Source organism: Melitaea cinxia, chromosome 29, assembly GCF_905220565.1.
Source record: "Melitaea cinxia chromosome 29, ilMelCinx1.1, whole genome shotgun sequence".
Classification (NCBI taxonomy): Eukaryota; Metazoa; Arthropoda; class Insecta; order Lepidoptera; family Nymphalidae; genus Melitaea; species Melitaea cinxia.
Window position 1 is genome coordinate 7,145,674 of NC_059422.1, and position 27,671 is coordinate 7,173,344.

Consider the following 27,671-nt stretch of genomic DNA (forward strand, 5'->3'; position numbering starts at 1 on the left):
ACGATTTATCATAAAAACTACAAATTGACAGTCCTGTGACTACCTAGTAAAACTAGGATGTGGTCCGACGCTCACGGTTTTAGACTGCTTTTAAGTGATGTTGTATTCCTGTTGGTGAGTAAGGTGACCAGAGCTCCTGGGGAGGATCGAGGTTAGGGTCGGCAACGCGATCGCGATGCTTCTGGTGTTGCAAGCGTTTATAAGCTACGGTAATCGTTTACCACCAGGTGAGCCGTACGCTCGGGCTAGGCCATAGACAATCGGCCGCGCGGATTTATGGGGTATTGGTTTTGGGGGTTGTGTGGAGGAGAAGGGGGAAGAGTGAGTTACCTCTGGTACCACTCCCACCGTGTGAAACCCCATAGTTCTGGAGATATCGTGGTTAAAGTTTTGAGGTTAGAATTGTATTATTTAGAGTTATCAAAATACCTTATAGCTCCGTGTCTGACTCCACCTTAGCACCGGCGCTGCAGGATGTGCACTCATGCTCCGTTTTTTCAACTTTCACACGTTATTTTCGAACAGTTCTTGCTTCAAAACTTTCATTTCAGCCTAATTCAGTCCACTGCTGGACAAAGGTCTCCACAAGCTGGCGCCAAAAATAACGTGAACTCATGTGTTCTGCCCACAGTCACCACGCTTAGCAAGCGGGTAGTAACCGCAGGGCTGGCTTTGTCGCACCGAAGACGCTGCTGCCCGTCTTCGGCCTGTGTATTTCAAATCCAGCAGTTGGATGGTTATCCCGCCATCGGTTAAAACTTTAACTATGGATATTTTTAATAATTCTTACTGTGTTATTAATTTACATACATTTATTTGGACAAAAATAATACATTTGTGCTTAAATTGTTTTAGAACGAAACGCTAAGTGACACGCTATTTTGTTAGAAAGCTACTATTTGTCAGTCGTTACACGCTAGTTGGTATCATTTGTTGATCTTGCACTCGATATCGTTTTTACGTACTCCTCCTGTTCTATACGGGGAAAAGGCCAATGCCCAACAGTGGGATATTACAAGCTGAAGCGTGGCAAATTTGGGTTCATTCTGAACTGAGATAGGGCACAGCAGGAATTTCCTGCTCAAAATATGGAGCAGCTCGACTGGGGTAGTATCTCGATCTTACAGAAGACCACAGCTAAATAGCTGACCAGAGCTCCTGGGGGGGGGGGGGGGATGGGGGCGGCAACGCGCTTGCGGTGCTTCTGGTGTTGCAGGCGTCTATAAGCTACGGTAGTCGCTTACCATCAGGTGAGTCGTACGCTTGTTTGCCGACCTAGTGACATAAAAAATTAAATTCAAATGAGACCTATAATTGGCAACACTTATACTTAAAATTTTTGTAAAAAATCATTCTTTTTTAAATCTTATTATTGTATGCCTTGTTGGTGTTAATGTTAAATGAGTTCAGAAATAAAACAAGCAGTGCGGGCGAGAAAAATTCATTCTTTTTCTATTCTTATTAGTGTATGTCTCGTCGGTGTTAATGTGGAATGATTCAGAAATAAAACGAGCAGTGCGGGCGAGCCGTTTAATAGAGGCCGATGTCGGAGAGGACGTGCGCGAGGATGATCTGGTGCACGTCGCGGAACACGGTGCGCACGTTGTCCGTGTCGGTGGCGGTGGTGAAGTGGAAGTAGCACTCGCGCGCGCGCCGCGCCGAGCCCACCACGAACCGATGTTTAATAGAGGCCGATGTCGGAGAGGACGTGCGCGAGGATGATCTGGTGCACGTCGCGGAACACGGTGCGCACGTTGTCCGTGTCGGTGGCGGTGGTGAAGTGGAAGTAGCACTCGCGCGCGCGCCGCGCCGAGCCCACCACGAACCGATGTTTAATAGAGGCCGATGTCGGAGAGGACGTGCGCGAGGATGATCTGGTGCACGTCGCGGAACACGGTGCGCACGTTGTCCGTGTCGGTGGCGGTGGTGAAGTGGAAGTAGCACTCGCGCGCGCGCCGCGCCGAGCCCACCACGAACCGATGTTTAATAGAGGCCGATGTCGGAGAGGACGTGCGCGAGGATGATCTGGTGCACGTCGCGGAACACGGTGCGCACGTTGTCCGTGTCGGTGGCGGTGGTGAAGTGGAAGTAGCACTCGCGCGCGCGCCGCGCCGAGCCCACCACGAACCGATGTTTAATAGAGGCCGATGTCGGAGAGGACGTGCGCGAGGATGATCTGGTGCACGTCGCGGAACACGGTGCGCACGTTGTCCGTGTCGGTGGCGGTGGTGAAGTGGAAGTAGCACTCGCGCGCGCGCCGCGCCGAGCCCACCACGAACCGATGTTTAATAGAGGCCGATGTCGGAGAGGACGTGCGCGAGGATGATCTGGTGCACGTCGCGGAACACGGTGCGCACGTTGTCCGTGTCGGTGGCGGTGGTGAAGTGGAAGTAGCACTCGCGCGCGCGCCGCGCCGAGCCCACCACGAACCGATGTTTAATAGAGGCCGATGTCGGAGAGGACGTGCGCGAGGATGATCTGGTGCACGTCGCGGAACACGGTGCGCACGTTGTCCGTGTCGGTGGCGGTGGTGAAGTGGAAGTAGCACTCGCGCGCGCGCCGCGCCGAGCCCACCACGAACCGATGTTTAATAGAGGCCGATGTCGGAGAGGACGTGCGCGAGGATGATCTGGTGCACGTCGCGGAACACGGTGCGCACGTTGTCCGTGTCGGTGGCGGTGGTGAAGTGGAAGTAGCACTCGCGCGCGCGCCGCGCCGAGCCCACCACGAACCGATGTTTAATAGAGGCCGATGTCGGAGAGGACGTGCGCGAGGATGATCTGGTGCACGTCGCGGAACACGGTGCGCACGTTGTCCGTGTCGGTGGCGGTGGTGAAGTGGAAGTAGCACTCGCGCGCGCGCCGCGCCGAGCCCACCACGAACCGATGTTTAATAGAGGCCGATGTCGGAGAGGACGTGCGCGAGGATGATCTGGTGCACGTCGCGGAACACGGTGCGCACGTTGTCCGTGTCGGTGGCGGTGGTGAAGTGGAAGTAGCACTCGCGCGCGCGCCGCGCCGAGCCCACCACGAACCGATGTTTAATAGAGGCCGATGTCGGAGAGGACGTGCGCGAGGATGATCTGGTGCACGTCGCGGAACACGGTGCGCACGTTGTCCGTGTCGGTGGCGGTGGTGAAGTGGAAGTAGCACTCGCGCGCGCGCCGCGCCGAGCCCACCACGAACCGATGTTTAATAGAGGCCGATGTCGGAGAGGACGTGCGCGAGGATGATCTGGTGCACGTCGCGGAACACGGTGCGCACGTTGTCCGTGTCGGTGGCGGTGGTGAAGTGGAAGTAGCACTCGCGCGCGCGCCGCGCCGAGCCCACCACGAACCGATGTTTAATAGAGGCCGATGTCGGAGAGGACGTGCGCGAGGATGATCTGGTGCACGTCGCGGAACACGGTGCGCACGTTGTCCGTGTCGGTGGCGGTGGTGAAGTGGAAGTAGCACTCGCGCGCGCGCCGCGCCGAGCCCACCACGAACCGATGTTTAATAGAGGCCGATGTCGGAGAGGACGTGCGCGAGGATGATCTGGTGCACGTCGCGGAACACGGTGCGCACGTTGTCCGTGTCGGTGGCGGTGGTGAAGTGGAAGTAGCACTCGCGCGCGCGCCGCGCCGAGCCCACCACGAACCGCTCCGCGGGCGCCGCGCCCGGCGCCCGGGGCTTGTTCGTTAGCGCCTGGGGACGGGGGAGCGCTTGTTACGGGATCGTAAAAGTAAATACTCTATTTCTGGTATTAAGAGGCATTCCTATTAGAGAGATAGAGATATACCTTTAAGAGGAAAGGGTACCGGCTCTTTCTCCATACAAACGTAGTCGACTGTTTTCTCCCTGGATAATGACACTAGATCAAATATTTTTGTGACTCAGAACCTTTTGCTGCCATGACCATGCCCCTATGTTTTGATTTTTTTCATATTCTTATTATCATAGGAAGTAGGAGACTTCAAAAACTCGAAATAATGCATAATTTTTTGTACATTTTCGGACACTTATTAAAAAATATATATGCATATTTTCAAAAAAATGAGAACATAGGGGCATAGCCGAAGGTTTCTTTGTTTTTGTAAAAAAAAAAAATTAATAAAAAATTGCCATGTTTTGAGGAAAAAACAGTCGACTACGAAAAACTGTTTTGGTCAAAAATTATCTACCTAAAACGGTCTGAGCTGCAGTTCTCCCTTTCTTGCTTTTTGGGGGATAGGTCTGGGGGAGAGAAGGGTCAAAGCAATACGTATATACGCCAGCGAAGTGATGCCTCATAGTCGATAATTATATCGATACACTAGTGATGCAATTTTTAGTCGATATTTTCTAAAATTCGTATTAACAAAATTAAATAATTTCTCTTTTCATAACTACAATAAAACCGTATTTGTGTATGCGGTTTTTATTGTAACACTGTGCAAATCTGGGCTAACGAAGGGCTAACAAATAACACTGATAATTATGGTAAATAATTATGTTGTTTGTTTTTGGTATCAAATTAAAGGGCTCAATACAAGGATTTCAAAAAAGTATATTATGATTATTATTACCGTAATACTAATAAAAAATACAATAATAAAGTTTAAAAAATTAGGACTCTGTCTTTCCCATGCCTATGCCAAGCAAGCTGCGAGCCGCGTTTCTTCCTCGCCTCCTAGGCGAAAATCAACTTCGGGGTTTATTCTTTCCAATATATTTTTTTTATCAATTTCGGAAAACTCTGTAAAAGTTATGCATGGTCAAAAATAAAAATATAGGTACGTGGCGACTTTAGAACCTCCTGTTTTTTTTTATCGGTAAAAAATTGCTTAGTAGTTATCTTGACATTACTGAGGAGCAGATTGTTAAACTTGATCGAATCTATGTACCTACGCGATTCGTATTTGGACTTCGCAAATAGAATCATATTTCTGAATTGCGTAAAAAATTCAAGTGGTACCAGTGGCGTAGCATACTTTGGAGGGGCCCTGCATCAAAATTAGTGGGGGGGGGAGCCACAAAAAAATGCTTCCATTAAATTAAAATAAATAGATATAGGTACTTTATCGTAGTCAGAGGCTGTTTTCTTAGTAAGGGCCGCCTTTTTGGCCAGTTATTACCCTCTTTCATTGCCTGGTGTTCCCACGTGAGCCTTCAACCAAAAGAACCGCACTGTCCTATGGTCCTCATGAATCAGCCTGATGCAACTTTTCATCTCAATGGCCAGAGGGTGAGTTGCCGAAGGACTCCTTAGTAGATCGAGTGACGATCTAGAGTCGCTCAAGATGTTAATAGAGCCCTCCTTCGACTTTCTTGCCATGTCCACAGCTCGAAAGAGTGCGTACATCTCCGATTGGAAGACGGTGTTGTGCGGTTCTAGCCGGAATGTAGAGTATCTGACTTCCCTACTTTTGTCCCACCACTCCCACATCTATATGCGGGGGATTCACAGGCGCATAGCCTGAAGAAGAGATTCAACGCTGCTCCAGGTCTTACAGGTAAATCGCTAGTAATCGCAGTAAATCGTTAGGGCAAAGTTCAAACACTAGCAGAATTACCGAGAGACTATTGGGCTTTCCAAATGGAACTCGTGCCTTTTGTCTCTTACAAAAGCTGTCGAAGGTAACTTTTTTTAGTCTACACTTCCATCATTGCGCGAACCTGGAGGCTTTCTGGTCCATTATGCGAAAAAGTAAGCGAAAATTCTTTGCACTCTTTTGCGTCGAATTCAACTCTTGACGATGAGGGGAAAGCACCATCGAGCATTCCACGGTGCGAGCACGCGATGCGTACTGTGCACTATGAGCTGTGTCGTTTGTCGTGTTCAAGAAGTCTAGTGGTACTAATTGTATCCACCAGTGGTTTGCAACCAATGTGCTAGCTTCGTGCGCATTCTTTCCGCGTACACTCAAACTTTGGAATGACCTTGCTAAAATTTGGGGGTTTTCAAGCGTCGAGTATCTACATCTTTTCTCTAAAGGCCATGGGCGACGGTAGCCGTTATATATCAGATGGCTTCGTCTGCTTGTGTGCCCCATTCTTATATAAAAAAAAAGATTAATTCATTGTTCATAATGATTAACTGAATCCCGAAATAAACGATACAGAATGCTATCAACAATTGGGCGCACGCTTAACTCGGATAAAAGGGGATTGCTTGTCAGACTTCTGTCGTTTCTGAAGAGAAAACTCTATAGGTATCTATGACAGTTTTTTTATTCTTTTTTCCAGGAAGCACAAGATTAAGTGACATTGTGGATAACATTTTACTAATTTTTGCATACACACCTTAGATAGGGGGCCCCGTATCATTGATACGGCAGATACGGCAGTAGTTACGCCCCGAGTGGTACCCAATTCCCTTCTGCAGGAATACGCATATTCTCAACTTACTTTACTCTGTTCTTTTTAACCCTGTTGTACCTGCTTATCTAAAGTGACGATTTCTTAGTGATACCTATGAACGCAGTCTTCGTTCTGAGGAAAGCTTACTCCTTCCATTTCCCTCTCACTCCTCTTTCTTTTATACTAAATCTTTCACTATTTAAGCTTCTCGACTTAGGAATTCTATAGACGTGTAAAATCGTTTTCTATTTTTTACCGACTTCCAAAAAAGGAGGAAGTTCTCAATTCAACTGAATTTTTAATGTATATTACTTCAGAACTTTTGACTCAGTGGACTGATTTCAACAAAATTTTTTTCATAAAAAGGTGGTGTGTGTCATTTGGTCCCATTTAAATTTATTTCAGATCTAACAACAACTTTTCGAGTTATATCTAATAACACGTTTTTACTTGATTATTTTTTTGTCGACCTACGTTGTATTATACCGCATAACTTTTTACTGGGTGTACCAATTTTGATGATTTTTAATTTAATCGCAAGCTCGTGTTTATCGTGTATTTAAATTTCATTGACATCTGATAACAACTTTTTGAGTAATCTTTAATAACGCGTATTTACTTGACTATATTTTCGTCTACCTTTTTCGTATTACATGTCGATGTAATTGAAGTCGGTTTTCTTTCGTTTGCGAGCAAGTCGAAATCGGTCCACCCAGTCAAAAGTTCTGAAGTAACATATATACAAAAAAATACAGTCGAATTAAGAACCTCCTCCTTTTTTGGAAGTCGGTTAAAAATCAATCTGATACGTATTATTATTTCCTGTTGGTGTACAATAAAGTGTATTGTTATGTTATGTCATGTTAATCAACCACTCTTTAAAAAAATTGAATCGATTACGTAATTTGCCTAACTAAAAAAACATAAATAAAATAATAATTGCAAAAGCCGCCTTCATGATTTTTGTAAGTGTACATGTGTGAAATTGTTGTGATTTATGTAGCTATCTTTGTGTAATTATTGAATTTTTATCTTGTTCCAGCCTTTTCAGTTGACTTTATAATAGTTGTTCTTCACGCAGGCGGCTTTTCTTGTTTTTTTTTTAATTATAATATTATTTTTAACCATTCTTATATCGACGCAATTATATGTTAATTAATACATATAACCTATAGGTATCTATGTATTAATAACTGCGACAAACATGAGACATTACAAATGATATAGGTACTAAGACAAACGTTTTATACTATGTATGTACTACATTACATATATATACTATACTTACACTTATACTATATACTACATGTATACACTATAATTATGTATGTATCTCAATACCCATCCTTACTCACACCTCAACCATATAATTACATACCTAATTCATAAATAAAGTACCTAAGTATTTCGATAATTACCCACAAAAATATAGTAATGTATCAAGTCACAAAGAGTATCCAAGTCGAAATAATAAAACATAATAATAAGTAGTTTACGAAATCCAATACGATGCAGAACAAATTCAATAAAACAAGCCAAATTCAGAAAAATAGCACTATGCGCTATATGTACTCGTAGTCAATCACAAATTAAAGATGCGAATACTAAAATATGGTCAACAATTAATAGCTGAATAGCTGGCTTACGCACACTAACAACACGACAGTCACACATAGAAAAAACGGAGCGGAGATGGCGCGGGGCGCGGGAGCGGCATGCAGCGCGACAAAAACATTTTACTCAAATACCTATTTTTGAAAAGTCTCTCCGGTACCCTTTCCTCTTAAGTGTCGGATACACTGGAGGGCAAATGGACCAATGTGTTGAGGAACATGTTCCTCAACAACTACGTAAAAGTTGCCGAGGAAATGTCAAACATGTTCCACTACCACCTTAGAACTTACAAAGCCGACCGATGGTGGGATAACCATTCAACTGATGGCTTTGAAATACACAGGCCGAAGACGGGCAGCAGCGTCTTGGGTGCGACAAAGCCAAATGGACCAGTTTACAAACTAAGTACGTAAAAGTTGCCGAGGAAATTTCGCGGAACATTGCGTAGGCCACACTAATCGGTGTTTATAGAAAAATGAAAATGAAAATGAAAAAAATATTTATTTCAGTACCATCGAGTTATTTTTACACATTGTGATTGACTCCCTCAATTAGGTGCAGAAAGCACCTGAGCCAGATGGAGTCGCTCTTCCATTATAAACTAAATACAAGAAAAACAGTACTTAGCGCTAATTCATACAATACAATATATATATATATATATATATATATATATATATATACATATACATATATATACAATAAATAAATAAAGAAGTAGTTAAATATTCATACATAAATATACATGTGTGTGTGTACGCGTGTATGTGTGTGTACGCGTGTCTAGTGTGTGTGTGTGCGCGCGCGTGTGTGCGTGTGCGCGCGTGCGCGCGCTTGTATGTGCGTAAGAAATGTCGTTTGTTATAGAAATGTCGTTCGAGGAAGTTGTGACTATTAGACATATTTATTTATCGGAACGAAGTTCCTTACAACAGGCTTGACATTTGGCTGGGCGAAGTGAAAAAAATGTGATACTAAAACCGTAAGATAAATAAATAACGGAAGTGACGTCGGTCACACGACTGTATAATATGACGTTTGTAAAACTAAAATATTACTAGTAATTTTTTTTTAATTATTTATATAATTTTATATTGTCGACAGAAATAAATAAAGACATGTTTTTTTATTTCACTTCATAGTTTGAATTATTATTATTATTATTTTGTTTGATTTATTTTATTTTACGGTATTTGTTATTTTCTGAAATACAAAATTTCCTAAATACTTTTTATGTACTTAATTAAAAACCAATCAACAAAACTAAAAACCAAACCACATAATTTTTATATTAGGCACGTTGCGTTCGCAACTAAACCTATCGACAAATGACGCAACACCGCGCAACACTAACGCGGAACACGCGTGCTCGCTCTCGAGACGGGAGCTAGCAACGTCACGTATAATGTTGCGGGGCATGTTGCGGGACACTGCAACGTTGCAGCGTCACGTCAATTGAGTGTTGCGCTTCATGTAGCGAGAAAAAATGTTTCCTAGTGTATCGAGGGCTTAATGAAAACACTTTTTTTTGGATTTTATCGCGGTTTTTTTGTTGTTAAAATGTGTTTTATGTGTGTTAGCTTCTTATAAAAATCATGCTTGTATTACAGTATTGTTTTGTAAAATCTAACTTGATCTTTAGTTCTTGGGGACGAAGGATGCTTAAATCACAGAATTGCTAGTTTTTATGGTTGTTTTTAAAATTAACTTGTTTGTAGCTTTTTGGATTTAAGTTGTAGGATAACTAGAGGATTAATAAAGTGGTAACCGTGTGGTTTCCGGGTCAAAAGAATAGCATCAGTCTTTCAAAAGACTTCCTACTGAAATCTTTATGATTAGGAGGCTGACTGAGTTGGGCCTGAATTAGAGTAAGGCAAGTTCGTAAATATTTTATTGATTGCTATCTGGGGTCTATCGAAGAAGTAAGCATATCTCGATAATGTTGTATATTATTGTTATTATTATTAAATTAAAGAATTAAATAGTGACAAAATATACAAAGGAATTTCAGACATATGCAGAAATATGCTGTGCCCATCTGTAATTGCGGGTACACGAACATTTTAACATAATGTACGTACGCTAGATAGTTTGCTGTGTACCTTGCGTTGATGAGCCTTGAATAAATAAAATAAAATAAAATATTACCAACATATGAGCCTAGAAAACGAAACTGATTTTTATTTTTTTTATGCAAGGTCGGCCAATAAGCATACGGCTCACTTGATGGCAAGCGATTATCGTAGCTTATAGACGTCTGCGACACCAGAAGAATTGCAGGCGCGTTGCCGACCCTATCCCCAACTCCCCCCAGGAGTGTGTATTGTGTGTAACTAAATAGGTGAAGGAGTGAGGTAGGGCACAGCAGGAATTTCCTGCTCAAAATATGGAGCAGCCCGACTGGGGTAGTACCTCGACCTTACAGAAGACCACAGATAAATAATACTGTTTTCAAGCAGTATTGTGTTCCTGTTGGTGAGTAAGGTGACCAGAGCTCCTGGGGGATTGGGGATTGGGTCGGCAACGCGCTTGCGATGCTTCTGGTGTTGCAGGCGTCTATAAGCTACGGTGATCGCTTACTATCAGGTGAGCCGTACGCTTGTTTGCCGACCTGGTGACATAAAATAAAATACTCACTGCAAACATGCTCCGTATAAAAAGTTTCGTCTTCGTGTACTCGTCACCCTGGGCCTCGAAGGTGTTATACCGTGGGAAGTAGGGCGCGATGCTACGACCCTCGTTTATCTTCCTCTGCAGTAAATCTTGCTTGTTCAGAAACACTATTAGGCCCGCTTCAAGGAGGAACCTGGAATGAAAGAATTATGGTAAATAAAGAAGGTATATATGTTTTCTAATGTTTACGCGAATTTCACTCAATATAATGAAACAACCTTTTTGGATTTTATCGGGAGGGGGGGGGGTGTCTTCCGGTGACCGCGGTTGCTTTATAGTATCCGAAACGTCGGAAATCTAAGAAACCCAATAAACCGCGATAAAATCCGAAAAAGTTGTTTTATTATAATGTATATTATGTTAAAAACAGCTAGTCTGGTGTATTGGTAAGAAATTTCTATATCGTTAATGGTTGTGAGTTCAATTCTCGTTCAGAAAAGATACTTGTAGTTCTAAAAATATAGATTATTAGTGGAAAATGATGAGAAAATTCAATTGAAATTCATTAATATCAACTTGTTTGTTTCGTAAGCAATATCTTTAATGAAAAGCAAGAAATTTGTCCAGTAGAGGGACATTTGACTTGATTCAGCCTTTAAATCCCCCCGCTGGACATAACTGAGGTAGGGCACAGCAGGAATTTCCTGCTCAAAATATGGAGCCGACTGGGGTAGTACCTCGACCTTACAGAAGACCACAGCTAAATAATACTGTTTTCAAGCAGTATTGTATTCCTGTTGGTGAGTAAGGTGACCAGAGCTCCTGGGGGTTGGGGCTTGGGTCGGCAACGCGCTTGCGATGCTTCTGGTGTTGCAGGCGTCTATAAGCTACGGTAATCGCTTACCATCAGGTGAGCCGTACGCTTGTTTGCCGACCTACTGACATAAAAAAAAAATAGGCCATGTAAGAGAGGGATCATTATAGGCTATCGTATAATGAAAAGTTGTTCGTCAAGCCCATGTCTTTGACACGTAACAATAGATGCGACTCCACTAAAGCTACAGACGTGGCCAGTTACCTGCTTTGCCAGACGTCCTCGAAGAGCACGAGTGACTCCGTGAGTCTGTTCTGGCGATTGTCTTCACGCAGGGTCTGATCGAAGTCACTGCACGCTACCACAAACCAGATCGCGTTGATGCCTTCAAACACCTAATACATAACACTGTTAGGGTAAATACAATCAATACGAAAATCAAGGTGGCTAGAAATAGTAAAAAACGAGTGTGCCTTAGACCGCACGTCTGAAGTAAAACTCCTATAGTTTCCCCTACAGTAATAATATACAATATCTCTCATTCTATCGTAAATAACTTATATCTGCTTGACGCTTCGTTGGCGCAACGGTTACAGCCATGGATTGTACCTGTTGCGCTGGCGGTTGCGGGTTCGATCCCCGCACAAACATTTGCATTGGCCATACAGGTGTTTGCCGCGGTCTGGGTGTTTGTGCAGTCTTTGTGGGTCTCCCCGCCGTGCCTCGGAGAGCACGTTAAGCCGTCGGTCCCAGTTGTTATCATGTACACCTGATAGCTATCGTTACTCATAGTAGGGAATATATCCGCCAACCCGCATTGGAGCAGCGTGGTGGATTAAGCTCTGATCCTTCTCCTACATGGGAAAAGAGGCCTATGCCCACAAGTGGGATATTACAGGCTGAAGCGTAACTTATATCTCCCTCTCAGATTCCGTTCGTTTCGCCCGATCACACTTTTTGTAACGCTACCGTCACGCACCACCAGCTTATTCCCCAAGTCAAGCGTGCGTTAAGTTATACTTCAAAAAGTCACACACATAGGAAGGTAGGTCATTGCGATTTGTTCACGGACTCGTGAAAAAGGTCGTAAGCGCCATGCAAAACGCGTCGCTTCGAGCAGTCATGTATTCTGTCTCATTCTCTCCTATACATTTATGTACTTCTTTCTTTATCGAATTTTCGTTACATCGAATTTCAAATCACAACGATTCTAAAGAAGTTGTACTTCAATTATTTTTTTTATACATACGTATTTTTATTTCAACAGTAACAATGCCAGTAAAACCTTATTGGGTTTGTCTTGGCATTTGCCAATGCCTTTTAAAATAAACTTTGGTCTATATTCTGTTCTAATATTAATAAACTCTCCAACACTTTGAAGTTAAAGAAATGGGAAGCCAAGGATTAAGATTATTGAACGTAAATGACTTATCAAGATTAAAGACATAATTAATAAAAATATCATACGTCATCAAAAAATACATTTAATGTTAAATGAAATTTTAAAAGTAATCTATCAACAACAGTTGGGTTGTGGAAGAAATGGTTAAATAGCCATAAGTCCGTTCATTATCCTTCACAGTCTGTAACCGTCTTAAAATGTGTTTAATGTTTAAAATGTACTTGTAACAATCAATTATAAATAATTAATAATATTTATAAGTTAATAATAAAACTAATAGAATAATAAAATAAAACAATATTATTCATCATTACAGCCTATACAGTCCACTGCTGAACATAGGCCTCCACAAGTTTACGCCAAAAATAACGTGAACTTATGTGTTTTGCATAGTCACCACGCTGGGCAGGCGGGTTGGTGACCGCAGTACTGGCTTTGTCGCACCGAAGACGCTGCTGCCCGTCTTCGGCCTGTGTATTTCAAAGCAGTTGGATGGTTATCCCGCCATCGGTCGGCTTTTTAAGTTCCAAGGTGGTAGCGGAACTGTGTTATCCCTTAGTCGCCTCTTACGACACCCACGGGAAGAGAGAGGGTGGCTATATTCTTTAGTGCCGTAGCCACATAGCACAGAATCAATATTATTCGTTTCTAAATAAATAAATAAATAAATAAATAAATTCAATTTACTTGTATCCATTTCTTTCTCTCACCCCTCTGCCCTCCCACATCGAACATCCAGAAATCTTGAACTCCACCTTGCATTGACTTTGGAACCTAAAAAAAATCTTATATATAAAATTCTGTTAGTTAACATACTCCTCCGAAACGACTGGATCGATTTGTATGAAATTTTGTGCGCATATATTCGCGCATAGAGGGTTAGGTCTGAGAATCGGCCAACATCTATTTTACATACCCCTAAGTTATAAGGGGGGGGATTAAGGGGTTGATAACATATATGACAAAACAACGTTTGCGGGGGCAGCTAGTAACTCTATAAAATGTTATCTGAACTGATAAATGAGGTAAGGCAAAGCAGAAAATATTCTGCTCAAATCAGGAGCTGCCCAACGGGGGAAGTACCTCGACCTTACAGAAGAAATTTGCTAAATAATACTGCTTTCAAGCAGTGTTGTGTTCCTGTGGTGAGTAAGGTGACTTGAGCTTCTGGGGGGGGATTTAGGGTACTTAGATAGCTAACGCGCTTGCGATGCTTCTGGTGTTACAGACGTCTATAAGCTACGGTGATCGCTAACCATCAGGTGAGGAGGCGTTTTATAAAAAAAAGATTGTGCTTTTGAGCACACGGATAAAGTAAATCTTACGAAATGTAACTCTCTCACTTTCTATCTTCACTGACTTATATCTCCCTCTCAACTAACGTTGACCTCACCAAGCACACTTTTCGTAACGCTCACGTCACGCTATCACCAGCTTACTCTCCAAGTCCAGCGTGCGTAAGGAAGTTTGACTTCAAAAACCGTAACATAAAATAAAGACAAACGTAAATGTTATTTTGTTACCTTTACTTTGAATTCAATTTTCTGTATACCAGTGGTTTTCTGACGGCAGCGCAGTATGTCCGCGTCTGACGGCGAATAGTCAGGTTTCGCGATGAGATCGATTCTGTCGAGGAAACTGTAAAGTTATTAAAAATATTATTACGCCATCTGTTGGTACAAATCGCAACTATTTTCTACATCAGTAATCGCTAGTAGATAATAGATGGCGCTAGTCGTCGTAAGTTGCAGTCAAGTTTTATAATGTGTATTTTACTGAATGTTTAATAGTTATAGTAAACATTTATATATGTATGATGCCAGCGCTAATACATTACGAGCTATAGAATAGTGATGCGAGTTGTCCTTAATACCAGCGATCCTGGGTTGTATTCCGCGCTAAGGACAGATATTTGTACTAGTACAAACAAACGTGTTTATGGCCTTGGTGTGTGTCCTTTTGGTTCTCCCCACTTTTTGGTCAACCGAAAAGTACGTACGGATATTATTCGCTCGTAGTGGAGTAACGTGAATAAACTATAACCATTTTCTTATAGAGAGAAAAGGTCTTTGTCCACGAGTAGCATGCTTACAGGCTGATTTAATTCACCACCATCATCATTTCAGCCTATTGCAGTCCACTGCTCGATATAGGCCTCCACAAGTTCGCGCTAAAAATGGCGCGAACTCCTGTGTGTTGCCCATAGTCACCAGCTGGGCAGGCGGGTTGGTGGCTGCAGGGCTGGCTTTGTCGCATCGAAGACGCTGCTGCCCGTCTTCGGCCTGTGTATTCCAAAGCCAGCAGTTGGATGGTTATCCCGCCATCAGTCGGCTTTTTAAGTTCCAAGCTTGGCAAGCAGGCTGATTTAATTAGGGGTGAGGAACTGTGTAAAAGATAGGTATGTATGAAAAATAGTAAATGATTGTAACTCACTATTCCGCGCTGTCTAGAAGTTGATATTCGTTTGATCTTCTGAAGCACTCCCTCACGCCTGCGTCTTTCCACAATTCTCTCACGTGATCGAAATATTCCTGTCGAATAAAACAAAAAAGTTGGCGCACTTTACAGTGACCCTGCTTTCTAATCCGGGGGTTGTGAGTTCAATTCCCGCCTCAAGTCTGGGTGTGGTAAGTGTATTTCTATATATATATATATATATATATATATATATAATGTGTATATATATATATATCTATATATATAGAAAATATAAATAAAAATATATATATATAGAAAAATATATATATAGAAAATATAAATGGATATATATATGTATATATATATATATATATCCATTTATAGAAAAAAAAATTAACTATATCAGAGTATATGTAACTATGTACCATAAAACTAAAAATTATACATTACGTCACACGAAATTTACCATAACCTCCCCCCCCCAAAGTTTGACGTAATTTATGGAAGGCCCCTAAATAGATATTTAGTCTATTCATATTAAGAAAATAGTGTGAATCAAATCAAATCTAGAAATATTAGTGTCCTGATTTACTACGAAATAAGTGGTCAAGGGGTATGGTTAACTTAATATCGCTACCACTACCTTATTTACGTGAAAAGAGTATAATGTTGAAATGATACGTGGTATTAAGCTAAGACGAAAGGATAGCGGCTCTTTCTCCATATTATATTATACAGAACCAATATACGGTATAGTGTACAAACCTCGGTGTACTCGGGGGGTCCTTCCAGACCAAACTTCAGTATGTACTGCTGCGAGCGCACGTTTTTATTGTTCTGCAGAGCGATGCTCAGTCGAGACATGTTCTGAACGATGTCGTAGATCGACTCGTGCACGTTGTGCTTTATGTGTTTCACTTTTTCTGCTCTTTCGCTGTAAAGTAGTGATAAAGTAAAGTAAATACTTTGTAATATACACACGGTCGTCTATTCCTAAAATAGATAATACCCGTCTTTCAGGTAGGAGCCATGGAATAAATGTGCATGTAAATAATACGCATGTACATGTAAATTACATCCAGGCTAGGGGTATAATATAATGTAATGTAATAGTGGTAGGGAGTACGACCTTGGAACTTAAGAAGCCGACCGATGGCGGGATAACCATCTAACCGCTGGCTTTGAAACACACAGGCCGAAGACCGGCAGCAGCGTCTTCGGTGCGACAAAGCCAGCCCTGCGGTCACCAACCCGCCTGCCCAGCGTGGTGACTATGGGCAACACACATGAGTTCACGCCATTTTTGGCGCGAACTTGTGGAGGCCTATGTCCAGCAGTGGACTGCAATAGGTTGGAATGATGATGATGATGACACGGATATAATTGAACCTTAGTGCAGAAGGCAGGATCACTTTAAACTGCGCTTCCGGCCTACTTTAATCAAATAAATCAATAAGCAGTACGTAGCAGTAAAATAAAGTAGCCCGTTAAAAGTAACAGTAGCGCAGCGGACAAAGGGTATCATGCCACGGGCGCTACTCACAAAGGGGCGCCAAATGATCCGCAAAAAAAAAAAAAAAATGGTTGGATATAGGTATTATATGGTTTTCGAATTTACTAACAAAGTATTATGCTCTCTATACCTCAACTTAAGAGTAGATCACAGCCCAACAACACTGCTTCAATAATTTTACTGAGCTAGGGGATGTGCCACCGGGGCGAGGTGGCGAATGCTAGCGCGACCCCATCTCGCCCCACCCAGGCCCACACGTGGTGGTTTTTTAGTCAGTAGGAGTCTGACATAACCCTTTGGCACCCACGCGCCGGAGGGTATCCATAATGGATTTTCCCTGGATATATTCTGTTCAAAGTCTGGAGCAGCCTGGCTGGGAAGTACCTCGACCTTACAGAAGATAACACAGCTAAATAACACTGCTTTCAATCAGTGTTGTGTTCCTGTGTGAGTAAGGTAGAGAGCTCCTGGACAGGGTCAGGAGTGAGGTTGGAAACGCGCTTGCGATGCTTCTGGTGTTGCAGACCTCCCTCCTCGATAACCGATCGTCCGGACCGGACCCTTGTGTGAAACCATTGTGGTTTAACAAGAGCTGTAAAATATCAACATACCTGACCGTAAATCCTTGTATGTGTAGAATTTTCATTTGTTTTATAATTGTCGTTTTCCCGCTCTCCCCCGTGCCCAGTAACAGTAATTTAATGGCCTGTTATAAAGTATAATTATATTGATATTACGGTTATAATAAAATAAATAAACAAAATGTTGTTTTCCTTATATTTTCATAAAATTGTAACTGAGTTAGGGCACAACACGAATTTCCTGCTCAAAAAATGGAGCAGCCCGACTGGGGTAGTACCTCGACCTTACAGAAGATCACAGCTAAATGATACTGCTTTCAAGTAATGTTGTATTCCTGTTGGTGAGTAAGGTGACCAGAGCTCCTGGGGAGGGTCGGTTATAGGGTCGGCAACGCGCTAGCTAATGCTTCTGGTGTTGCAGTCGTCTATAAGCTACGGTAATCGCTTACCATCAGGCGAGCCGTACGCTTGTTTGCAGACTTAGTAGTATCAAAAAAATAATAATCTGATGTTTTCAGAATTGGATGATTTCAAATAAAACTTGCAAAAACAATAATCGTTTACACATTATTCAGTGATGGGACATTACTGTCCGAACCATTTAAGTATAATACTACGTAAAGCAAATTTGGAAGAATTTGATCCTTCTATTCTTCTACATAAGGCGTTTTAACCCATTTTTCTGTACCCCCTTCTCCGCAAACGTTCCACAACATGTAAGTGTACATTTTGTACCAACTTAACAAAGGATATTCACAATTCGACTGAATTTTTTTATGTGTGTTACCAACATAACTTTTTAATCGGTGTACCGATTTTTATTTTTCTCTTTTTAATCGAAATGTGTAGCTTGTCATGTGGTTCTATTTAAATTTTATCTAGATCTGACGAGTAGTTTTGAGTTATCCCTAATGATGTGGTTTTGATTGATTATTTTTTCGACTACCTTTGTTGTACTTGACAATGTATAGTTATGTTTACAGGCAAACGAAGAAAAACCGACTTCAATTATATCGACAAGTAATACAACGTAGGTAGACGAAAAAATAGTCAAGTAAATACGCATTATCAAAGATTACTCCAAAACTTGTAATCAGATCTCGATTAAATTTGACCACATGATAAACATCGGCTTTCGATTAAATTAAAAATCATCAAAATCGGTACACCCAGTAAAAAGTTATGCGGGTTTTCGAGAATTTCCCTCGATTTCTCTGGGATCCCATCATCATATCCTGGTTTCCTTATCATGGTACCAAACTAGGGATATCTTCTTTCCAACAAAAAAAGAATTGTCAATCGGCTCATACACGAAGGAGTTATCCCTACATTAAAATATATATATACGGTCGAATTGAGTAACCTCCTCCTTTTTTGAAGTCGGTTAAAAACTGTATTTAAGTGAAACTTACGTCATTGTATGATCTGATCCAGTGTTTGATTTCTCTGTCGATCTGTCTCGAATTGTATTCTCCTTCGTTGTACGACTTCTTACAAGGTAAAATTTTCATTCTTAATTTACCTATAAATATAAGGAACAAATTATTGTATAGTCAGTTTATTGTTTACTGATGTACTAGCTGGCCAACAGAGGCTGTCCTGTCTTGCTCTTGTGAAATGTTATCGAATAGTAATCGTTTCATTTACTGACAACTATTTATATTTTCAGCGAAATTATATATATCACTAGTTGTGCCCGCGACTTCGGTCGCGTGGAATTTAACAAAAAAGTTATTTTTTAGTTCTAAAATAAATAAAGTCCTAAAATAAAAGTAGCCTAAGTTACTCCTTATTATATCAGCTATCTGCCAGTGAAAGTCCCGTCAAAATTGGTCTAGCCGTTTCAGAGATTAGCCGGAACAAACAGACAGACAGACTGACAGACGAAAATTGTAAAAATGTTATTTTGGTATGTGTACCGTGTATTTTTTTTTTTATATCACTAGGTCGGCAAACAAGCATACGGCTCACCTGATGGTAAGCGATTACCGTAGTTTATAGACGCCTGCAATGCCAGAAGCATCGCAAGCGCGTTGCCGACCCAATCCCCACTCCCCCCCCCCCAGGAGTTCTGGTCACCTTACTCACCAACAGGAACACAATACTGTTTGAAAGCAGTATTATTTAGCTGTGATCTTCTGTAAGGTCGAGGTACTACCCCAGTCGCGCTACTCCGTATTTTGAGCAGAAAATTCCTGCTGTGCCCTACCACAGTTAAATGTGTATACGTCCATATGAATTTAGTAAAAATCGGTTATTTTAATATAACAAACAAACACTTCAATTTTATTTATTTGTACTTATAGATAAGAACCTACACAAAAAAAAAAACCTAAAAAATTAATTAATAAATGAATAATAGAAATAATACGGGGAATACACACTTTTAGCAATTGATAACATAAAAGATATTCAAATGATTATAATAACAAAGTATGTTAAAATTTTATCGTTAAAATCTAAGATAAGGGAATTCCCTTTTGATTAAATACTTAAACAGTTGTTAAACTGTCATTTATAATTTTACGTTAAATATAAGAAACTCTTTTAAAAAATATTTGTGACATATACATTCACTTACCTAAAATGTAAAATATTTCATACGTACCTAATATCTTTGTTAATGTTTTAAGTAATAATTTCACGTTTTAGATATAAGTGGAAAATTGGTGGCTTAGGTAATAATTATTGTTCTTATTTTGTGAGTTCATTGTATTGTTGTGTGCTGTTTATTTCTCAATAAAATAAAGTAAATAAAATTAATAAATAAAATAAATAAATATAATAATACCGCGATTTACGCGACTGTAACCAAGCTGTTACCGCGTAAGTCAAAAAAAGTTTTACGTAAAGGAAGTCACAGATAACGTTTAGTATTTACGTTTAGGCGGTAGGACAACAAGAGGAGTCGATAAAAACAGCAAACAGGAAAAAAACCGTTTATTTTTCCGTCGTTTTCGGTTTCGATAAGTAATATTAAAAGATCCCTGGTTCGAAGGTACTATTAAAAAAAAAACAGAATAATCTTTAACCGCCATCCGTCGGCTTTTTATGTTCCAAGGTAGTAGTGGAACTGTGTTATTTATATATGGAAGAGAGGGGGTGGCTATATTCTTTGATTCCTTAACCACACAGCAGCGGGCAGCAGCGTCTTCGGTGCGACAAAGCCAGCCCTGCGGTCACCAACCCGCCTGCCCAGCGTGGTGACTATGGGCAACATACATGAGTTCACGTCATTTTTGGCGTGAACTTGTGGAGGCCTATGTCCAGTAGTGGACTGCGAAAGGCTGCTGTGATGATGATGAAGAATCTTTCACTGTTATAGTTGCTCTATATATGTACTGTCATTGATTGCGCTTCCGTTTAGTTAAAAAAAGAATGTATCGAATTTAGAACGCCATCGTTAATGTCTTTGGTTAAGTGTGTAGGTGCTGGCACAGCGCCATCTATGTTTCCTTTGGCTTCTCGGTTGCGTGAGCCTCGTCAGTATTACACCAATTGTATCTCCGATAAAATACCGTTTAAATTAACGACACCAGTCAAATATATACTTAATTCTATAACACAGGTTAAGACTTTAAAAGCTAATTTGTAATTCTTTTTAAACGGTTTTATTTAGCTCACCCCGTTTGTTTTATTTTTTATTCTTGGGTCTAATTTAGTAATTCAAATTTCACCCTCTTCCTGTCAACCGATTAATCTGAAATTTTGTATACACTTTGGATTTTGGTGACAATACAATTATGTTTATTCATTATCATTATAAATTCAAGATGGCCGCCGCTACAAAATGGCGGATAATTTATGTTTTATTAATCCCATCAATATGGGTATCAAATGAAAGGGCTCAACAAGCAGAATACAATATACTATAAAAAATTGAAATCCAAGATGGCGGCCGCTACAAAATGGCGGATAACGTAGGTTTTATCAATCCCATCAATATGGGTATCAAATGAAAGGGCTCAAAAAGCAGAATACAATATACTTTAAAAAATTGAAATACAAGATGGCGGCCGCTACAAAATGGCGGATAACGTAGGTTTTATCGATCCCATCAATATGGGTATCAAATGAAAGTGCTCAACCAGTATAATCAATGTACTATATAAAATTAAAATCCAAGATGGCGGTCTCTACAAAATGGCGGATAACTTAGGTTTTATCAATCCCATCAACATGGGTATCAAATGAAAGGTCTCAACAAGTAGAATACAATTTACTATGCAAAATTGAAATCTAAGCTGGCCGCCGCTACCAAATGTCTGATAACAATTTTTTATCAATCCCACCAATATGGGTATCAAATAAAAGGGCTTGACAAGAAGAATACAGTGCACTATACAACCTCAATATTTAAGATGGGCCTTGCAATAATGAAGCACTAAATGAATTAAACAGAATGCGAAATAAAAACTAAAAACTAGAAAATAAAAATAGGTAAAAAAGCTTTTTAATTTAAACGGTTTTATGTTAAACATACATTGCAATGTTTAAGATAAATGTACTAAAAACCAAAAAATAATAAAATAGATACAGTCGTGGGAATTATAAACATATGCATAGACTAGACTAAAATAAAACCGTGGGGCACGTCAATTGTCTACAAATTATCGACTTAATGTGCGATAGAAGAATCGTTTAATTCGTCGTTAAAATAGGCAGTTGGCCCGCAGACGGTGAGGAAATTACATACTATTTTCTTGCTCATGGAAATTCCAATAGTTATACACTCCATGTAAATAAAAGAGATGTTTCAACTAGTTTATCGTTGGACATTCACACTGCTGGCTGGCGAGGAATCGTTTCACTGCTCGTAGTTTGTCTTTAATCGACAAAACATATGATAAAAGTACTACTCGCTCACCACTATGAAACCCTAAAACTCGCTTATAATCGAGCTTGCTAGCTTGTTTCCACATTCTAGCCCTACTTATCACACGTCCATCGTTGTCGGTTGAACAACTGCCTAATTATAGTGTAACATTACAAAACAAACATTTTAATCAACGATTGTAGACAATTGACGTGCCCCACGGTTTTATTTTAGTCTAGTCTATGCATATGTTTATAATTCCCATGACTGTATCTATTTTATTATTTTTTGGTTTTTAGTACATTTATCTTAAACATTGCAATGTATGTTTAACATAAAACCGTTTAACTTAAAAAGTTTTTTTACCTATTTTTGAGATATATTACTCAAGTAATTCTTCTCAAGTATTTTCCTGTTGTGAGTAAGGTAGCCAGAGAAATACTTATTGCCCAATCCAAAGGCAATGTACTTGCTTCTTGTATTGGTAGCGTTCGTAGGCTAATGTGCTTACTATGAGGTATAATGTACCTGCTCATGTTGTACGCCATAATGGTGTAAAAACACTAAAAAGGTAAGCGAACAAGTGACTTTATTGTAGCTTGATATCTCTCTCTCTCTTTCACATAACTATTTAATAACATTAATATTTATTTATTTTTAACCGACTTCAAAAAAGGTTACTCTATTCGACCGTATATATGATAGTATATAAGTATGTTCGGGGATAACTTCGTCGTTTATGAACCGATTTTGATAATTCTTTTTTTTTTTGTTGGAAAGGAAATATCTCAAGTGTGTTTTTTAATTTTTTTCGTCTACATTTGTATTACTTGTCGATGTAATTGAAGTCGGTTTTTTTCGTTTGCGAGCAAATACAATTATTTTATTTATTCTTAATGTACACCGAAATACAGACACATATAAAGAAAGATACAAAAAAAACCAGATAATTTTTGGGCACAGGACACGATACAGTTGTAGCAGAGGTTAGAAGTGTGCACATATCAAGGAGGAAAAAAATCAATAATAAATAAAGTTAAATAAATTGTTTACATGACTCATACTAAAAATACGAGGCATTATCAAACATATATAGATATAAACTACGATATAATATACTTACATAAACATAAAATACTTATATATAAACATATAAATATTTTAGAATATTTTTTTTATAATATATAAAATTCTCGTGTCATGGTGTTAAACATTGAACTCCTCCGAAACTGCTCGACCGATTTTAATAAAATTTTGTGGGCATATCGGGTAGGTCTGAGAATCAGCCAACATCTATTTTTCATACCCCTAAGTTATAAGGGGGGGGGGTGGATTAAGCGAGTTATAACATATATGGCAAAGCAACGTTTGCGGGGTCAGCATATACTTACTACTAGCTGACTCAGCAAACGTTGTCTTACCGCTAAAAGCTATTTAAAAATAGGGGTTGGTGGTAGAAGGGTGAAAATTTAGGGTTGTATGTATTTTTCAACGCCAAATCATAATAAAATAAACAATAAATAATTTATCTAAAAATTAAAAAAAAAAAATACTGGGGTGGACTACCCTTAACATTTAGGGGGATTAAAAATAGATTTTGTTCGATTCTCAGACCTACCAAATATGCACACAAAATTTCATGAGAATTGGTCAAGCCGTTTCGGAGGAGTTTAACTACAAACACCGCGACACGAGAATTTTATATATTTGAAGAAGATTACCATATTAATTACATAATTTTTTCGAAGAACTATTCGATAGTGTGGGGTTTTTTTATAGATCAGTGATAACGTACCTACTCGGAACTGATAATCATCGATCATCGTTATATTAGTAATGACAATTTTAATGACTTAGAGAAATATATTAAAAGCAATTAACTTCAAAAAATACTCATCAGCAAAAAGCAACAACCCACAACGTGGTATATTTGACTCGAAAATTTATTAAACTTTTGAAAGCGTTTTATAAGCATGAATCAAATAAATAAATATAAAACATAATTATTTCTATGATAAAATAAATGATTCTACGTAAGATTATTTAACAATAAGACGCCTTTTTGAAAGCAAAAAAAAAAAATATATTCTAAAATGGTTTTCAATGGATTAATGGTTTCATATTTTCTTTTATTGGATTATTGGTTTTATTACAAGTAACTTATCTAATAGAACGAGCAATTCTTGTATATATTTTAAAATCTGATGCGCGGAAACGGCTCCAACGATTGTCATGAAATTTAGTATACAAGGGAATTCCTTGGCGATAAAAAATCATTTTATCTCTGTTTTTAGGTAATGAAAAAATGGCTACAATATTATTAGGATACATTTTGAAATGGTATAGATTTTAATAGCTCAGTTGGAGAATAGGCCGGTCGAAACGACAAGTTCACGATTCAAATCCTAATGTCTGGAAATCGATTATATTTTTTCCTTTTTTTTTTCTAATTGCAGTCGTGATTTCTTATTTAAATGACCAGTACATTTTTATTATAATTACTAGTGATCAACCCCGGCTTCGCACGGGTGTAATGCTGATACTAAATATATTACAGAATGTCTTTATTTATAGTATGAAGCTAGCTTATAGCATGGTTATTAACATAATAACAACATTCAAATATGTGTCGTTAGATTACACGTTGTTACAGAATGCGTTGAAGAAATAAAGTTTCACTGCTCGTTCCCCGTAGGTGATAATTTGTAGCCTATATGTTGACCCGACTTCTTAATAATATTTGTGCCAAATTTGAAGTAAATCCATGTAGTACTTTTTGAGTTTATCCCGGACATACATACAGACAAACAGACAAAAATTCTAAAAACTATATTTTTTGCTTCGGTATCGATTGTAGATCACACCCCAAGTATTCTTTTAAAAAAATATTCAATGTACAGTTTTGACTTTCCTACCATTTTATTATATTAGTACCTGGGTGACCGAGCTAAGCTCGGTATTCTTAGTAAATCGTGAAGGATTAGTAGTAGAAGAGAGAGTTAAAATGATTCGCTGCCGGTTTGGATGAAGTGTTTTTTAACCGACTTCAAAAAAGGAGGAGGTTACTCAATTCGGCTGAAGGAAACTCAATATACAGGGTGTCCCAAAAAGTAGTGATAAGCGGAATTCCAGAGATAGGTCACCCCTTGGGGTATCCGAATCACCCCTATGTATGTTCAGCGATTTTGCATAGTTTTCGAGTTATGAATTTTTTTATATGTTTTTGAGAATTTTCCACCTGAACAACTTTAAAAATTTCTAAAAAAAAAAATTGAAAACTTTTTAGAATTTTTATTTTTGTATCTAAATAGTCATGAGCTGTAGCTTCCCGCTTAAAAGATTCAGCTTCTTAACTTTGATGGAAATTGTGAAAATCTAAGTGTAAAGTGAAAATTTTACGTTTTGAGAACTATGACTTCAATTTTCAACTTAGAATTAAAAATCTAAACAGGCGATTTTATGGTTTCTAATTAGGCTTAAAAACTTCTCCAGAGTCTCAGCTTTCATAATCATAAATAAAAAGTTGTACTTAATGGGGCTACTTTTGCTAAAATTTGCCTTCAAAGACATCAAGGTGGAAAATTCTTAAAATTACCAATTTGAATAAAAAAAATTTTTTTGCTCAATTTATTATTCCTTTAAGGTTAAATAGTTTTGTCGGCGCTCTAGCTGGGTCATACGTATAGGATTCGTGCGGAGGAAAATGATAAATCCGTAGACTGAGTGATATGGTTCCAAAACGATGGTGCTCCATGTCACTTTGCAAGAATAGTCAGACAACATTTAACAGAAAGATTTAGAGACAGATGGATCGGCCGTGGAGGGCCCATTGCATGGCCGCCGCGGTCCCCAGACTTGAATCCAATCGATTTCTTTGTCTGGGGATATTATAAAGAAATAGTTTACGCTAAAAACATTAGCAACGTAGCGGAGTTAAGACGAAAATTGAGACAGGCAGAAGAAACAATTAAAAACAACAGAATAGCATTCGTAAGAGTTAATTAGTCTGTTAACCAACCAAAAGATTGTAAGAAAACTAAGATCGAAGATTTATTAACATTTGGAGGTTATTTAGGTTTAATTAATAAAACGAAAAGTAATCGTCTTAAAATTATTTATTATAAAAAGTTTTCAATATGTCGACCTTCGTGCTTGATACATGTTCTACATCGTCTTAAAAAGTTTTCTTTGAGTCTTACGAATGCTATTCTGTTGTTTTTAATTGTTTCTTCTGCCTGTCTCAATTTTCGTCTTAACTCCGCTACGTTGCTAATGTTTTTAGCGTAAACTATTTCTTTATAATATCCCCAGACAAAGAAATCGATTGGATTCAAGTCTGGGGACCGCGGCGGCCATGCAATGGGCCCTCCACGGCCGATCCATCTGTCTCTAAATCTTTCTGTTAAATGTTGTCTGACTATTCTTGCAAAGTGACATGGAGCACCATCGTTTTGGAACCATATCACTCAGTCTACGGATTTATCATTTTCCTCCGCACGAATCCTATACGTATGACCCAGCTAGAGCGCCGACAAAACTATTTAACCTTAAAGGAATAATAAATTGAGCAAAAAAATTTTTTTTATTCAAATTGGTAATTTTAAGAATTTTCCACCTTGATGTCTTTGAAGGCAAATTTTAGCAAAAGTAGCCCCATTAAGTACAACTTTTTATTTATGATTATGAAAGCTGAGACTCTGGAGAAGTTTTTAAGCCTAATTAGAAACCATAAAATCGCCTGTTTAGATTTTTAATTCTAAGTTGAAAATTGAAGTCATAGTTCTCAAAACGTAAAATTTTCACTTTACACTTAGATTTTCACAATTTCCATCAAAGTTAAGAAGCTGAATCTTTTAAGCGGGAAGCTACAGCTCATGACTATTTAGATACAAAAATAAAAATTCTAAAAAGTTTTCAATTTTTTTTTTTAGAAATTTTTAAAGTTGTTCAGGTGGAAAATTCTCAAAAACATATAAAAAAATTCATAACTCGAAAACTATGCAAAATCGCTGAACATACATAGGGGTGATTCGGATACCCCAAGGGGTGACCTATCTCTGGAATTCCGCTTATCACTACTTTTTGGGACACCCTGTATATATATTCCACCTTCGGTGCTACAAAGTCACAATTCAGGACACTTTTTTTGTTATGTCTTTTATTAGGACTTTTTGATAATTTAATATAAGATTTTTAAACCATAGCAAAGAAAGTAAACTATTAATTTTATAAAGATTTCAAACCTACTATAAGTAGTAATCCAGAAATGAGGAAGTAAAAGCGAAAAAAAAAAAAAAATTAAAAGTCCTCTCCTGTAAAATTAAGAAATGAGCTGTTGTGACTTTGTTGCACCGAAGGTGCGAGATATATATATATATATATATATATCACTACATAGTATAAAACAAAGTCTCTTTCTCTGTCTCTATATCTCTATGTCCCTATGTATGCTTAAATCTTTAAAACTACGAAACAGATTTTGATGCGGTTTTTTTAATAGATAGAGTGATTGAAGAGGAAGGATTATTTGTATAATAACATGCATTAAATAATGGAGAAATACTGTTATTTTTGAGGTTTC

At 39.0% G+C, this 27,671-nt stretch overlaps 2 protein-coding genes across 2 annotated transcripts; both read right to left on the reverse strand.

Moving 5' to 3' along the window:
• Positions 1-1,516: 1,516 nt before the first annotated feature.
• LOC123667775 lies at positions 1,517-1,977 on the reverse strand (the record flags this gene model as incomplete). Its single annotated transcript, XM_045601613.1, has 1 exon — positions 1,517-1,977. A coding segment is annotated over one exon (447 nt), but the record flags the coding sequence as incomplete, so codon positions are not given.
• On the reverse strand, positions 1,891-18,785 carry LOC123667866 (guanine nucleotide-binding protein G(f) subunit alpha). The gene is made up of 9 exons (XM_045601699.1): positions 18,687-18,785; positions 17,305-17,399; positions 15,946-16,114; positions 15,196-15,293; positions 14,286-14,400; positions 13,450-13,536; positions 11,625-11,755; positions 10,571-10,739; positions 1,891-3,685 (listed from the first exon to the last, which is right to left on the reverse strand). Exons 1-9 carry the CDS (start codon positions 18,783-18,785, stop codon positions 3,494-3,496), a joined length of 1,155 nt encoding a protein of 384 aa, XP_045457655.1. The 3' UTR covers positions 1,891-3,493.
• Between the last annotated feature and the right edge of the window lie 8,886 nt (positions 18,786-27,671).

Coding starts and splice junctions, on each gene's coding strand:
- LOC123667866 (XM_045601699.1), bottom strand. CDS start 18,785: ATGAAAATTTTACCTTGTAAGAAGTCGTACAACGAAGGAGAATACAAT. Junction 10,740..11,624: donor GAGGACGTCTGGCAAAGCAG/GTAACTGGCCAC, acceptor CTTTCATTCCAG/GTTCCTCCTTGAAGCGGGCC. Junction 3,686..10,570: donor TTATACGGAGCATGTTTGCA/GTGAGTATTTTA, acceptor CCCCGTCCCCAG/GCGCTAACGAACAAGCCCCG.